A 16,391-nucleotide genomic window follows, 5' to 3' on the forward strand; every position below is an offset into this window, starting at 1 on the left:
AGTCTTAACGTCAATCAAATGCTAAAGAATATAGGACTTCATCTCTGAATCCTCTGATTGATTTTTGTATGTAAGGTTTTTAAGCCTATGAACCTGATTATGTCACTTATGACTTACAACACTTTAAAAGTATTTATGAGCAGTTATATCTTAGGATGTACTGTGTTCCATTGAAAGAAAATTGCATTTTTTACAGGAACTACTATAAAGGACACATGGACAAAATCAAGGGGGAGGGTGGAGGTGGGGGAGGGAGGGGGGGTTCGGCTGAGGTGGGGTGGAGGGAAGGGGGGAAAAGGCATACAACTGTAATTGAATAACAATAAAAATTAAAAAAGAATTAGGATAATACTGATCTCATTAAAAAAAAAGAAAGAAAATTGCATTTTTTATTATTACAGTTTACATTCAATATTACTTTGTGTGAGTTTAAGGTGTACAGCACAGTGTTAGATGATCATATACTTTACAAAGTGTTTCTCCCAATATTTACCAACTGGCATCATACATAGTAATTACAATGTTCCCTATGCTATACTTTATATCTCTGTGACTATTTTGTAACTACCAATTTGTATTTCTTAATCCCTTCACTTTTTTTCACCCAATCTCTCAACCCCCTACTCCTCTACCAACAGTCTGTTTTCTGTGTCTGAGTCTGTTTCAATTTTGTTTGTGTGTTTATTTTGTTCTCTAGAGTCCACATATAAGTGAAATCATATGGTATTTTTGTCTTTGTTGAGTTCACTTAGCGCAGTATCCTCTAGGCCCATCCATACTGTTGCAAATGGTAAGATTTTATTCTTTTTTATGGCCAAGTAGTATTCCATTGTACGTTTGTGCCACCACCTTTTTATCCACTTTTCTATTGAGAGACACTTGGGTTGCATTCTTCTCTTAGCTATTGTAAATAACACTGCAATGAACATAGGGGTGCATACAAGTATATTCTTTCAAATTAGTGTTTTGGGTTCCTTTGGCAACATGTCAAAAAGTGGAATCTCTGAGGCATAGGCAGTCCCATTTTTAATTTTTTGAGGACCCTCCATATTATTTTCCACAGTGGCTGCACCAACTGCATTCCTACCAGCTGGGCATGAGGGTTCCCTTTTCTCCACATCCTGGCCAACACTTGTTTGTTGATTTGATGATAGCCACTCTGACAGGTGTGAGGTGATATTTCATTGTTTTAATTTGCATTTCTCTGATAATTACTTGAGCATCTTTTCATATATTTATTGGACATCCGTATGTCCTCTGGAAAAGAGCTCCTCTGCCTGTTTTTAAAATTGCATTGTTTGTTTTTTTTGGTGTTGAGTTGTATGAGTTGTTTATAAATTTTAGATATGAACCTTTTTTCAGATGTATCATTGGCAAATATGTTCTCAAGTTCAGTAGGTTGTCTTTTGGGGGTTTTTGTTTTTTGGTTTTTTTAAAGATTTTATTTTATTTTTAAAATTTATTTTTAGAGAGAGGAGAAGGGAGGGAGAAAGAGAGGGAGAGAAACATCGATGCATGGCTGCCCTCGGTGTGCCCCCCACTGGGGACCCAGCCGCAACCCAGCCATGCCCCCTGACTGGGAATCAAACCAGCAGCCCCTTGGTTTGTAAGCCGGCACTCAGTCCATTGAGTCACACCAGCCAGAGCTGTCTTTTTGTTTTGTTAGTGGTTTCCTTTGTTGTGCATAAACTTTTTAGTTTGCTGTAATCCCATTTGTTTATTTTTTCTTTTGTTTCCCTTGCCTGAGGAGATATATCAGAAAAAATATTGCTCCGAGAAAAATGTCCAAGATTTTATTCCCTATGTTTTCTTCTAGAAATTTTATTGTTTCAAGTCTAACATTTAAGTCTTATTTTTTAAGATTTTATTTGTTTATTTTAAAGATTTTATCTTTTTATTTTTAGAGGAAGAGTAAGGGAGGGAGGGAGAGAGAGAGAGAAACATCATGTGAAAGAGAAATATTGATTGGTGGTACGTACCCCAACACCCAACCAACTGAGTCACATGGGTCAGGGCCTAACATTTAAGTCTTTAATCCATCTTGAGTTCTTTCTTGTATATGGTGTAAGAAGGTGAGTCTAGTTTCGTTTTTGCATGTATTTGTCCTATTTTCCCAACAGCATTTGCTGAATAGACTATCTTTACTCCATTGTCAAATGGTATTTCTTTAAAAATAATTATAATTAAGTCATTTTGATAAACTCTTTTGGTCTTCCCTCTCATGATTTTGAAATTTGGCATGTTGCTTGATGACACTTTGTAAAGTGCTTTTCTTTTGAGCAGCCTCTACTCTCCCCAGCTACACTTAAAGCCACAGAGATGTTTTCTACCTTTAGCACCCATTTTAGGACCAGTTGTGGTAATTGCTAAGTAAATGTCAGCTAGTCGGACTTCCTGTCTGACTCGCCTAGTGCTGTTTCCTGCTCATTAACATCTCCACTAGAGGGCGGACTAGGCTAAAAACAGGAGAGGAAAGCAAATTTTTCTTTTCCTCAGACTGTCCTCCCTCTCCCCCATGCCAGCTTCCAGTCTGGTGACTACACAGACTCCTGGGACACGTGTACAGCTCCAGGCAACACAAGGGAAAATTCTGAAGTGACTGATGATGTGTTTATACTTTATCTTCTTGCAGCATTCTTTGTGTAGAGCAAAGGGGGAAGTGTGCCAATTTACTCAGGACTTAAAATGTGTTGACTATAAAGCAATTGAGTAATTATGGGATTTCTAAACTTTCATGTCCTGTGACCTCCTTGAGAACCAGAATTTTCTGTGTGGCAGTTGGACAGGAGGTATAACTTCTGTTATATAGAAGAAATTAAAAACCCTTGAGCCCTGAGTTTGAATAGGAGCTATCAGTATGAACTTATGAGATGTTTTATCTTTCTATCCCTATCCACTGAAAAGACCTAGAAACAATGACCAAACCAGGATTGATGAATACTCCTGCCACCCATATCTTCAGCATGATTTCCCTACAATTTAGTTGTAATTCCAGATTGGTCCTGAGAGGAGGATAGTGTAGCTTCCACTTACTCCTCTGCCATCTGGAATCTCTCTTCTGCCATCTATATCTTAAAATACCATCTCGCACAGAAACAAACCAGAGCTTGGAGAAAGGGCTGATTCCAGGTCCTGGGCAGGAAATGTACAAGATGAGTGTGGAACAACCTATCATACCAGATAGCGAAAAAGACAGTAAGCACTATCAGGGTAATGTCAAAAGGACTCAGGAGCCAAGTTCTCATAGCCAAAAATGGGATAATTTGAGCATTAATAAGGATAATTTAATAAACATGTTTAGGAGCCCTGGTTGGATAGCTCAGTTCATTGGAGCATTGTCCTGATACACCAAGGTTGCAGGTTCTGTACCCTTCAGGGCACACACGGGAATCAACCAGTGAATGCATAAATAAGTGGAACAATAAGTTGATGTTTCTTTCTCTCTCTCTCTTTCTCTCCCTATCTCCCCTCCCTCCTTTCCTTACTCTCTCTCTAAAATCAATCAGTAAATAAAAAAACAAAAAAAAACCCATTATGTTTAAATCCATGAGTTCATAATATGGTTTATGTGTATGTGTGTGCAACTAACTGGTCACCTTTGGAAGGATAAGAAAACAAATTATTTTGAAGATTATACATAAAAAGAATCAGTTATCTTACTGTTCCTGTATAAACTGTACCCCAGGGTAATCAGTCAAAGATAAAGGGAGTGTCCTTTTGTAAAAGTATTCCAACTGTTGTGATAGAGCTTAGATATGAGTGCTTTGAAATCTCTAATAAATTAGTGAGTATAAGCATTGACCATCTAGACCTGGATTCTTTAATGGTTAAATTGAGGTAAAAGAAAGAAATGGAGGGGGAACCTGTAGATTGAAAGAGACTTAAAAAGCGTATGAAATTTTTGAAAAATGGGCAAGACTAAACTGTAATGTCTAGGGGTGCACATTTTAGTGATAAAACTACAAAAAAAAAAAAAAAGCAAATGATTATGGTACACCATAGTGTTCATTTACGCCAGGAAGGAGGGACTGTGATGGAGATGAAGAGATGAGCATGGTGAGGAGGTGTGTGTGTGGAGGGACTACTTTCGGTGTCTGGCAAAGTTCCGTTTCTCTCTAGGTGATAGTTTCAAGGGTATTCACTTTAGTTTATTAAGCTATACCTTTGTATGGTTTCTTTGGTACCTGTTTTATTTTAAAATAAAGGTTAATTACAATGTGTTATCAATTTTTCTCATTTATCTGGAGCTATAGGCATGCAGCCCAGTTTTATTCTAATAGACAAAATTTTTAAAATCGTTTTTAAAAAAGATTTTTATTTATTTACTTTTAGAGAGAAGGGGAAGGAGGGAGAAAGAGATGGAGAGAAACATTGATCTGTTGCCTCTTGCACACCCCCAACTGGGGACCTGGCCTGCAATCCAGGCTTGTGCCCTGACCAGGAATTGAACCAGCAACCTCTTGGTTCACAGGCTGGCACTCAATCCACCGAGCCACAACAGCCAGGGCAGACAAAATTATTTTTAAGGCTAACATCTTCACATCACTGTGCATTTAGATACCAGAGAGGTGCCTGGAACCCCAGTTCCTGGCTCTTTTCCTGGAGGGACTTACTTCCAAACTGATTTTATTTCTCCTCTAAATTTTATTTAAATTGCTCATTTTACTCTTAAACTTGAGTCAGCAATATATAATATAGGCTTGTATGGTCTAACCTAATCAATATAGAGTGGAAAGGTGAGGGCAGCGAACAAATATTCAAAGGTCATTCCATGCCAGGCATAGTTCTGAGTTCCTGGCACCACTGATTCGTCATCTTTTTTTTTTTTTTTAAGATTTTATTTGTTTATTTTAGAGAGATGGGAAGGGAGGGAGGAACAGAGGGAAACATCTATGTGTGAGAGAGAAACCTTGATCAGTTGCCTCTCCCACGACCCTGATCAGGGACCTGACCCTCATTCCAGGCATATGCTCTGACTGGGAATCGAACCCATGACCCTTTGGTTTGTGGGATGACACCAAACTATTGAGCCACACCAGTCACGGCATGACTCTTAATCTTAACAACACTGTGAGGTGTAGGCACATCTGCATTCTACAGATAAGAAACTGAGAGGCACCACCGGCCTGAGTCTACTATGTGCTTAATGTCTGTTATGCTGCCTCTGATCATAATGTTTCAGTCATCATATGCTATTCATGAAGCTAAGGATTTGTCTGCATACTTGTAAGTGCGATGGATTCCAATGCTTACTGTATTTTAGCATGTGATCCACTCTGACCTTTAGAGCCTTTTCTACTCTTACACATTGTAGCAGGTTATTGGCTATTTTCTAGAACACTTGGTGTTTCTTCCTCCAGTGTTTTCTTTTGAGGGACTTCCCAGTAATTCCATCTTATTTGTTGAAGTTTATTTTCATTTTTCTGGTACAGACTTCTATCTTACCCACCTCAGTTTATACATTCACTCAGCCTGATCCAGATCACAGGTGAAGTTATCCTCAGCTAATGCCCCTGATTTATGTAGGATCATCACTCTTTTTGTGGTTTCCCTCTAAAATTGATTTCAGAGTTCAGGCCAAGGCCTTGCTACTCAAACTATGGTCCCTGGACCAGCAGCATCAGCCTCACCCAGGAGCTTGTAAGAAAAACTGAATCTTTGGGCCACTCCAGACTTGCTGAATGAGAATCTGCATTTTAGTAAGATCCCTAGGTGATTCATATACACTTTTAAGTCTTGAGAAGCATGACATAGGTAATGTCTAAGACCCTTACAGCTCTACATGTCTATGTTGCTGTGAGAGACATGGCTCTGCAGTTATCGTTTACCCTTGGCTCTTCTGTTTACTGTGTGACCTTTGGTAATTACTTGACCTCTCTGTGCCTTTGTTTCTCCATCTGTGAAATGGTACCTGCCTCAAAGGTTTGTTTTGTAATGTGTTTAGAACAGTGCCTGGCACACAGAAAGTGCTATAGAACTGTTAGCTGTCCTAAATACTGAATAAGCATTCATGAATACTTTGTGAGTCCCAATTTCAGGTCAGCCAGGAGGAAGAACAGTTTTGAGAATTGACAATGGAACCACTTCACTGGAGAATGGGGTTATAGAGGCTTCTGCTAGTGTGAGTAGAAGATCAGGAATTTTAGGCCTGGAGGCTGTACTGAGCAGCTCCCAGAGGCCCCCATTTTTTAAGACCTCAGGACACAGAGTAGATAGTGCCTTCTCCCAGCAATCAATTCCTACTTAGGTGGGCCAAAGGTAGAGCTATCGGTGGGACACCAGCTACTTGGAGGGGCTGGAAGATCGTGAAATTGGTGTTAGAGGGAAGCTTGTGAAGAGAAGTGGGAAATGAAAACACAAATGTTATGTAAAATAAATGAGCATCTCTTATTGGATAGCATGTGGCCTCAAGGCACCCAGGAGATGTTAGTTATATCAAATTGCTCATTTTCTGCAACCCTGGTGCTCTTCTGTTCCTAGGTAGCAGTGGAGGGTAGGGGTATGCTGTGCTCTCTGGCTAGACTGGAGCCCCAGGTTACATTCTACGCACACGTGCCTCCAGGGCCTCCAGCTCAGTCAGCACCTCCTTGGGCAGATCCTGGTTGACCTGCTCTGTCAGGTAGCCCCTAATGTCACGAACTTCCTGTTCCCAGAAGTCCTTAGGGATGGAGAAGAGCTGGGTGGTATCTATGGCTCCCAGACCGCTGAGATTCAAGGCGCCTTCCTTTGGCACTAGCCCGATGGGCGTCTCTCGAGCACTGTCCTCTCCCTCTAACCGCCGGCAGATCCAGTCTAGCACTCGCGAATTCTCTCCGAAGCCTGGCCAGAGGAAGTGTCCCCCCTCATCACGTCGGAACCAGTTGACATGGAAGATACGGGGCAGTCGGGCCCCCTTGCGCCCCTCCATGCTCAGCCAGTGTTCTAGGTATCGCCCAAAGTTGTAGCCAAAAAAGGGCCGCATGGCAAATGGGTCATGCATGATCACCTTCCCTGGGGAGGGGAATGGATGTGTTAGGAAAAGAGAAGGGCACCTGGCATCCAGGTTGAGGAAGCTATAAAGTGTTCATGGTTCTAGAATATCCTTGAGGCAGGATGAAAAGGGATGGGGGAGGGGCTGGGCAGGAGGCAGGTGTGGCTTAGGCAGGGAGAGAAGAGGCAACGGGGTACACCGGTACACCGGAGAGGAGCAACCGAAGGTGCGCACCTTTGTGTTCAGCTGCAGCAGTGGACTCAGAGCGCATGGCGCTGCCCACAAACACTCCGTGGCGCCAGTTGAAGGCCTCATATACCAGGGGCACTCCTAGAACACCAGTGAATGGGGTCACAGGCAGTCCTTTTTATTGGACTCATCCATTCCCTTTTGGTGATTCTGACTCCTAATCTTGCTCTCCTAGGTCCTTAGCTGTCCCATTTTCAAAACTCATGCTTCCCCCCAGTTTTGCACTCTCCAAAGGAGAGCTCTGGAGGGTGGCAATCCAGGACGAGGGTCCCAGAGCTTTAAGTACAAGAGGGAGATGGGCCCTGATATAGACCCAGATCCTTTACCAAGAAGGCATGGAGCCCACACAATGTTTACCTTTGGGTCTTCGGCCTCCAAAGATGATGGCATCAATAGGGACACCATCAGGGGCCTCCCAGGCTGGGTCCATGATGGGGCACTGGCGAGCCGGGGCACAAAAGCGAGAGTTGGGATGTGCACAGGGCTCCTTGTCACCTGGCAGAGGAAATACAAATACTATCACTTCCAAGGGCACATCCACCCCTAACACACATGTGTGTGTACTCTTGCACAATTTCGTTTTGCCTCATCTCATGTGGTAGGGAGTAGGGAGCCAGGACATCTCCCCTAAAAGATCAGCTTATTTATCCATAATGGTACTGCCAGCTGAGCTATGTGAGAAGCATGGGAGAGGAAGTGGGATTAAGTGGGCACTAATGTTTATGCCGAACTATAGCCATGTGGCATTAACCAGTGCTCAAAGTAATGGGGTTAGATGTTGGCATAATTTCCTCCCAGAAATGATTTCTTTATTTATGGGGTATTATTTAAACAAATACTCAAATCTAAAGCAAAAACTGAATCTCTCTGGTGAGTATTTTAGACAATTGACCTTTCATGCAATAAGATAAAAATCTCCTGAGTTATCAAAGTGCAAATAGGAATTGATTTTAAAGCTAACAGAATTTTGGTGATTTCCCTGGGCACCCCAAATGGATATGGTGCCTTCTCTGCTGAAGGTTGCTAGTCAGACCTGGGGGATGAGGGATTCAAAGAGCCACCACCCCCTGCCCGCTTCCCACCCCCTAGCTCCTGCCTCCACTCTCAGATAAGAGACATCCTTTATGTTTCTCTCTTGCACTTTCATCAGCCCCCAACTCACGACCCTAGCATACGGTGTTATTCTGTGAACTGAAGCTGGGCATAACATGCCCTAGTTATACCCCTGAATCCAGAGATGATGAAAGGGTTGGGGAATTAGCCTGCAGGGAAATACAAAATTTTCTTGGATTTCTCAGTTGGGTAGGAAGGCTGAGGAGAGCTTAATGATGATGTTAGAGAAAAGAAGGGGTGATTAGATGATGAGGGTGACTGCTAGGTCAGCTTGGAAAACTTGAATATAGGCTTCAGTGACCACAAGGCTGCCCTCCCCCACCATGCTCTTCGTTGCTCCCATCCCTACCCAGGTCTCTGGGCTCCTGGACTGCTGAAGGCCATTGAAAGCTGAAGGTCAGAGTGCAGAGTTGGGGGAGGGGCAGGACTGCAGGCATGGGGAGTATGGACAGGGTTGAGAAACTTTCAGGAGAGGCTAAAGAACTGGTCTGATTCAGTTTGGAAGAGGTTTTAGAGTGTATGTGTTGGAGGGACAGGGGAAGGGTGAGGGTAACAATACTGAACTTTAGACAGTAGTTATTATACAGAGGGATAGTGGGAACTAAGTGGCAGGAGGAGGGGCAGGCTTCCTCCTTTCCTAATAGTCACACTTTATGGATTATGCTTTGAGCCCTATTTCTTCTGTAATAATTTTCAAAACAGCCCTTCCCTTTCCTTTTTAGAAAAATTTCCTTTTCCAGCTTATATTAATTGTGGATTTACAATGTGTTCAGTACTATTATATGCATTTAACCCTTCAACAACCTTATGAGATAGGTGCTACTCCCATTCAACTGATGGGGGAACTGAAGCTCGGGAGGTTAACCAATTTGCCTAAGTCACAAAGCCAATACTTGGTAGAATTGGGGTATGAACTGAGACCATTCCTGGGTTTGGAAACTGCAAACATTCACAACTTCCTATGCCTTCCGGAGGTCCCGGAAGATGGCTATGGGTGGTGAAGGCTTTTATATCATCAAGGTGCTGAGCCCTGGGGGATGTGTCCTGACTCCCCTACCTCACATACCAGGTTTCCAGGCCTTGCCTAGCCAGGAGGTGACAGTGACGCCAGGTGGAAGAGGCTGGTCGATGCCCTCCCAGTACACGCCGCCATCGCTGGTCTCAGCCACATTGGTGAAAAGAGTATTACTCTGGATTGTGGCCATGGCATTGGGATTGGTGGTGGCAGAGGTACCGGGGGCCACCCCGAAGAAACCATTCTCAGGGTTGATGGCCCGGAGCCGACCTGTTAGAAGTGGAGAAAAAGGAAGGACCAACCAGGAAAAGTTGAGGGGTGGGCCAGGGAAGTTCCTCCTCCGCCCCTCTCTGCCGTGAGCTGAACCATAGATCTTATGGGGAAAGGCTTTGTGTCTCTGCCAGGATTTGGGAGGGCCAGGCCGACCGGTCAGGAAAAGTTCCTTACTGACAAAGCTCACTATGACAGTGGAGGGGAGACCATCGTGCTCTGGGAAGAGCCAGAACAAGAGTATGATCTGAGGGCCACTCACCATCACTGTCAAACCTCATCCAGGCGATGTCATCCCCCACACACTCCACTTTCCAGCCTTGCAGTGCTGGCTGCATCATGGCCAAGTTTGTCTTCCCACAGGCACTGGGGAAGGCAGCTGCCACATAGTGCTTCTTCCCTGCAGGGCTGGTGATACCCAGGATCTGAACAAGGGGGAGAGAGGGAACAAGGAGGAGGTCACTAAAGGTCAGGGCACAGTCTGCATGGGAAAGACAGCTGTGGGTTAACAGGAAGGACAGGTTTAACAGGTTTATTCACTTAACAGGTGCACCACCTTGCCACTGGGTCTGAGGTGGCAGCAAGGGGAAGTCCCCCAAGTGGGGTCAAAGCTTCAGGCTTTGGGCAGAGTCCCTGCCCACCAGCTTGGCACCTGGCAGTCAGGAGGCGAGGCTGAGGCAGAATGGTCAGGCCCCACCACTGCCTTGTCCCCCATAGCTGCCCGGTCCTCACCAGGCCCTCACCAGCATGTGCTCCGCTAGCCAGCCCTCATCCCTGGCCAGCCGAGAGGCGATTCGAAGGGCAAAACACTTCTTGCCCAGCAGGGAGTTGCCACCATAGCCGCTGCCGAAGGAGACGATTTCCCGTTGGTCGGGCACATGGCCAATCAGGGTTTTCTCTGGGTTGCATGGCCACTGGCTCACCGGCTCCCCTGGGGACAATGGGGTCATGGGGCTGCTGGCGGGGCATCAGGTGCTGGGGTATCAGGGGCTGGAGGGATCAAGGGTGGGCAGGAGATAGACTTGAGAGCAGAGGCAGTACAAATGGGTGGCTGAAGCTGCCCACCTCATAGTATCTATCAGCTCTCATGCTCCTATTCTTAGACATGGATAATTGACTTTCTCAATATTGTGCAAACTGCTCTGCAAACACAGGCTCACTCCCAGCCCAGACTGCTGGCCTGGATCTGGGGAATTAGGTGTCTCACTGATGAGGATGGGTAGGATTTGGGGTTCTTTCTGGAGTATAAGCAGGCCTCTGCATCCTCCCATGGACAGAGCAGGAGCTCACCTGGCCTAGTCAGGGGCCGGCCTACGGAGTGCAGACACTTGACAAAATCACCATCTCCCAGGGCCTGAAGCACAGGTGTCCCCAGCCGGGTCATAATACGCATGCTTGCCACCACATAGGCCGAATCAGTGAGCTGTACTCCGATGCGGGACAGTGGGGAGCCCACGGGACCCATGCTGAATGGAAGCACATACATGGTTCGGCCTGTGGAGGAAAATGTCACCTGGATGAAGGTGAAGGAAATGTCACCTGTTAATACCATCAGTGTCCCTGCCTCTGTGTCGCTGCTCTGGTTACCCTGCATGCAGCCTGGAAACCTCTCATCCACAGCTTGCTGGAACTCAGCTGGAGACATCCAGTTGCCCAGCTGCCCACGGGCCCCACCAGCCGGGAGGGGCACTGTGTCTCGTTGAGAAGGAGTTACAATCACCGTCTTGCTCTCTACTCGTGCCACATCCTTGGGGTCTGTGCGGGCCAGCCAGCTGGGAGAGAGGGGATTATTAGGAAAATGGTGGCCAGCAGGGTCCCTTATCCCCAAATGCACTTTTCCAAGTCCAAGTTTGACTCTAGCTAGGACTTCTGTTTTTCCCATCCCTGCACACTTCAGTTACTTCCTCCAGGTTTTGCCCCATTTAAGGGGACACATGTAGGCATACTGATGTTATTGTGGGCCTGGACTAGGCCCCTATTTAGTTAGGTAGTTCCCTTGGCCCCCAGCCCTCTCAAGGCCTCTTCTCCCAGAGAAAACTTCCTGAATTTGTGAGAAAAAAAGTTTTATTTGTATTTGCTTCTTCATTTAATATAAAAATGCAGGCCACTCCTAGTAATTCCTGACTGTTTCCTCTAAAACTCCCATTCTTGCTCATTCCATGAGATAGTCTAGTTAAATCTGGTTTTGTCTTGGCGGCCTCAGTCCAAACAGCTGCCCTATATGCAGGGTCGCTGGGCTTAGGGCTTACCAGTTATCGTACTTAGGGAGCTTTCGGATGAGTCCCTGCTGCTGCAGCAGGGTCAGTGTGGCAGTGTTCTCGGCCTCAGTCCCATCACAGATGTGGATGCCTTCTGGTTGGCACAGGCGTGCACTGCGCTCCACAAAGTCTCGAACCCCAGCAGGTAGCCAGCCCAGGTCTCCACTGACTACTCGCAGTGTCTGGATGCTGCGCCGTGAGAACCAGCCACAGGGGCTCAGCCCATGCCAGCTAAGCCTGTGGGAGAAGAAAACAGAGAGGTAATGAGCCAGGTGTTTTCACAGAGGATGGGCAAGTCAGGTGGACAGGAAGCTGGGGCTGCTAGGGAGTGTGCTAAAGCAGGGCTAGAGGTATGTGGGATGGGTTCAGGCCACATGTATCTTGTGGCCTTTATGAGGCTTAATGAGGGTGTCTCCTGGTCAGCAAGGGGCAGGTATTGCCATATGATCGTAAAGGCCGTGTAGAAGTATATGTGTGTGTGTGTAAGCATGCTGCTGTTACTGTAGGCTTAGTCCATGCCCATGTTTAACTAGGTTTGGTCAATATTGAGAAATGAACAGTTGTCCTATGGCCCAAGTGTAAATAAACTGCCTAGGTGTCAGCTTCATGTGTCTGGTGTTTGAAGCTCTAATCCTTGTTCTTTCCATTCTCAAGTCTAGCTTTTATAAGTTAAAAAGGCAGTTATTTTTACTTATTTATTTTCTTCTGGTGGGTATGCTGTGAGACTGTGAAAACCTCATGCAAAGAACCTGTTCTTTGAGATGGTACAGTCCCAGGTTTCTAGATTGGGACTCTTGCACAGAGAGGGGGTGATTGGATATTAGGTTCCAGGCATGAGATCTGCTGCAGCCCACCTGGTCCAAAAGTAGTGCAAAAATGTTGCTCTTGGGTAGGTACTTTTGAACCGTGTGAAAGGCTGACTATTGGGGAATGTCACTGGTTGGGGTTCATGTCCCGATTCCCAGGAGGGCAGGGTCCCTGTTGTCTGTCCTTTCACACCCCTGAGAGAGGGAGAAGCAGGGTCTGCTCTGATTGGCCTGGACCCAGAGTGGAATGAGCCAGAGAGACCAAAGGCCAGGAGAGGAAAGTTGCCCTCCTCCTATTCCAGGGAGGCATAGGAAAATGTGCCCCACACACCTAGGACCACATGATCCTATTCTCCTGACTCTCTTTCCTAGAGGACACATGCCCACAGGATTTTGGGTGTTGGTGGTAGGGTGCAATAGCAGACTGCAGGAAGCTCAAATTCAGAGATGGTGTAAGCCTGGGAAGGGAAAAAGCTGAGATCATGGATGTGGGATCTGGAGCCTGGCTGCAGCGGGAACTAGGGTGTCTTCCACCCGGCTGAGTGAGATGGAAACCCAGTGTAGTCCCAGGGCTGAGGAGGAGGGCACCTGGGACCTGGGTTTTCCCTGAGCACTAATTTTAAAGGTACACGGTCTTGGGGAGAGCCTCTCTCCAGGGAAAGCCTGGCTCAGGAAGTCTCTGGTGTGAAGCTCCACCACTTCCCTCTGGTCTCTTTAGTGAGAACTTCTCCTTTTCTTCAGCTCCAGAGACCACCCACAAAGGCTGGCCAATTGGAACCAGCAGGGGAGCCATATGGGGTCAGCTGGAATTCTGGGACAAAACCTGGGGACGAGGCTACAGAGGTAAGACAGGAAGCTGTGAAAACGGGGAGAAGGTGGACAAACAGGGCCGAGGGGCTCCCGTTCTGGACAGGCGACAAAGGCAGCCGTATAATAATTGAAAGCAACTCGGCTCTATCCTCTGCCTTGCTTCCCTTCTTCCCCTAACCCCAGGTCTCTCTGGCTGCCAGGCTTCCTGCCGTGTGCTAGTAAGCGGAGGACGAGGAATGGATGTTTACATTCTACCTTGGTTAGGGACCTCTGAGCTCATTCCCCAGGGCTCATGCACCCTTGACCCTAGGGCCCTACTGCTCCTCATTGCAACCTGTGGAACAAGAGTTACATCTAAAAAGGAAAGAGGAAAGACTTGGCTACCGGGCTCAGCGGGGGTGAGTGAGGAGGTGGAAGGAAGTTCTGCGAATGGCAGGCAGAGGACACGCGGTCAGAAACCAGCAGAGTAGGGAGGGGTAGGAGGGGCCGGAGCGGCCACCCCTCTGGCGATCTCTGGTGAGACGCGAGGTCCGAGAGGCTCGGGATCGAGAAACACTTGCCCCTCTGCACGCTGCCTCATCTGATGGGAAGCCAGGCCGAAGCAACTGGCAGCCCCTCAGGTTCGAGCTCCGCGGAAAGTGTGGATCGGCCGGGGGCTGGGGTCACTCACCGCAGGCTGGGGCGGTACACAGAGGCCATGGCACCTGGGCGGGGGCTGCGGGGTGGCCACGGGAACAGAACGGAGCAGGGGAGAGATGGAAGGTGGGTGAAAGGAACGCAGCGAAGATTGAGGGAGCTAAGCCTAGGTGGGAGGCGCTTAAAAAGAAGGCGGGTGGGCGGGTGCAGGGGCGGGACCTAGCAGGGCCAGAGCGACCCTCTTTCCACCACGCCAGCCGGCCCGTTCTCCGAGTCCCGGGGCTCCAAGTCCCAAGCCCGCCCAGCCACCACCCCACCCCCCTGCACCCTAACCCCTAAACCCATCTCTGCCTTTGAGGGACTGGGTCCTCTCCTCTAGGCCCACCCCCGTCCCGCCCCTTCCCACCCACTGCACATGATGTAACTTTGAGGACTCTTGCCCCGGGTAGATGATGACTGCAGACCTTGGGTGGCAAACAACCTAGGAACGTCGAGCGAGAACAAGGGCGGGAGTCGGCGGGGCCTCAAAGTCCAGTAGCGGGAATTGGATATATTATCTTTCCCCTTCTTCCTAGGGACTGGGCACTCTAAGCCCCAGGCTCTTCTAATTTGCAGGGCCCCAGTGCTAAATTCCCCTCACTCCCCAATTCCCAGGTCCTTGTTTCTTCTCCCCCCATGAGGGCTCCCTTCCGCCTTACTAACACTGATGTCTCTCTACTCCAGTCTTCTTTGGGCCTCTGACCTAGTCTTTTTCTTTTCTCTTTCCTCTCCTTCCCTTCCCTTCCTTCCTTCCTTCTTTGTGAGAAGGGAAGTGAGGGAGAAAGGGAGGTTGAGAAACATCCATGTGAGAGAGAAACATCTATCAGTTGCCTCTTATATGCGCCCCCCCCCCCCGCCGGCGGGGAGCGGGGGGGGGAAGGCACAACCTAAGCTTGTGCCCTGACTGGGAATCAAACCCGTGACCTTTCACGTTCCAAGATGACACCCAACAAACTGAGCCCCACTGGTCAGTCCTGACCTGGTCATTTTTTCCACTTTCCCCTGGAGCAATCATCTGCCCCACCCAATCACCATCATAAAGTCCTTGGGTAATTTCTCAGTTTATATCTCCATCCAGACATTTGTCTTCAACTTGAGGCCACTGGGTATCACCCCAAATGCCACAGCATCTCAAACTCAGTATTTCTCTGGGAGGCATCTGCTCAGCCTCCACTCTGCATTTTTGGTAATAGCACCCTTGATGTTCCTCCTCAGCCTATGTGGTTGCGTGTGTCTACTGGGGGGTATGTTCTCCACTTGGCCAGTTTGTGTGTTTCTTGCTCTGACCTCAGCAATTGGGAATGTTCAGGGATGGGCATGAGGTCTCTTTCTCATCCTGCTGGGGTTGCTGAGCTGGTAGGCTATAAATCTGGAGCTTCTGGGTGTCAGCTTAGTACTGCAAAGCAGGAATCTGCTTGAGACAGAAGCCAGCCTAGAGGACGCAGAGCAGAGGGATAGAGAAAAAGATGTGTGATTTCAGTTATAGGAGTCAATAAATTTCTTCTCTTGCTCAAACTAATTTTAAGTGGATTTCTGCCATTTGCAACAGAAACAATCTTGATTTGCAGATTTCTCAGAGTTCTGTGCTGGAACACAGTGAAACAAGGAGAGCTGGCCTCCAGCCTTGGGCTTGTTGCTGGACCTCCTCTCTTTCACCCTGGCTCCCCCCTGCACTCAACTTCAGGTGTATGCATTTGGGACTCATCCCTCCAGTCCCAACATCCAAACTCTGTCCACACCTACCCCACAGCAAACAGCAACCTGCTTGCCCCTTCGGCCCTAAAGGTGTGCACACTGGTGGACTGGTCAACCTACCGAAGGTCATCATCTCTTCCACAATCCTGCACCTGCTTTCATGGTTCCCTATCTCAGCCAATGGCCCCACCATCTAGCCAGTTGCCCCAAAGGAATTTGAATCAGTCTAAACGATTCCTTTTTTATCCTCCATAGCCAATCAGACATCAGGACCTTTGGGTTTGTACCTCACAATTATCTTTCAAATCTGTGTCTATCCCCATAGCCACTTCCTAGTTTAGGCTTCTCTCTCACCTGGTTTCAGGTGATTGCTTCCAAGCCACCACTTGCCACCTGCCTCTCCAAATGCTACCCTTGTTCCTTCCCACCAAGTTACCCTCCAAACTCTGCACTTAAGGTCACGTTGGAGAGTTAAGAGAGAGGCATGTTTATGATGCTTATGGCGTGGACCCTAGGTGCCATGCTCTGTG

The 16,391-nt window shown here is 47.4% G+C and overlaps 1 protein-coding gene across 1 annotated transcript; it reads right to left on the bottom strand.

The window, feature by feature from the left end:
* Nucleotides 1-4,816: 4,816 nt before the first annotated feature.
* Nucleotides 4,817-14,316, bottom strand: PCK2 (phosphoenolpyruvate carboxykinase 2, mitochondrial). The gene is made up of 10 exons (XM_024556638.4): nt 14,162-14,316; nt 11,867-12,112; nt 11,205-11,389; nt 10,908-11,111; nt 10,361-10,548; nt 9,880-10,042; nt 9,399-9,617; nt 7,577-7,714; nt 7,205-7,300; nt 4,817-6,990 (listed from the first exon to the last, which is right to left on the bottom strand). The coding sequence occupies exons 1-10, from the start codon at nt 14,188-14,190 to the stop codon at nt 6,536-6,538; spliced, it is 1,923 nt and encodes a 640-aa protein (XP_024412406.2). The 5' UTR covers nt 14,191-14,316; the 3' UTR covers nt 4,817-6,535.
* Nucleotides 14,317-16,391: the final 2,075 nt, after the last annotated feature.

Source organism: Desmodus rotundus, chromosome 7, assembly GCF_022682495.2.
Source record: "Desmodus rotundus isolate HL8 chromosome 7, HLdesRot8A.1, whole genome shotgun sequence".
NCBI lineage: Eukaryota > Metazoa > Chordata > Mammalia > Chiroptera > Phyllostomidae > Desmodus > Desmodus rotundus.

Bases quoted from the DNA above. Each gene is read 5' to 3' on its own strand.
- PCK2 (XM_024556638.4), bottom strand. From the start codon at position 14,190: ATGGCCTCTGTGTACCGCCCCAGCCTGCG. The intron at 11,390-11,866 runs GTAAGCCCTAAG...CCTCTCTCCCAG, and splicing joins CTCCCTAAGTACGATAACTG to CTGGCTGGCCCGCACAGACC. The intron at 7,301-7,576 runs GTAAACATTGTG...CTGGTGTTCTAG, and splicing joins TGGAGGCCGAAGACCCAAAG to GAGTGCCCCTGGTATATGAG.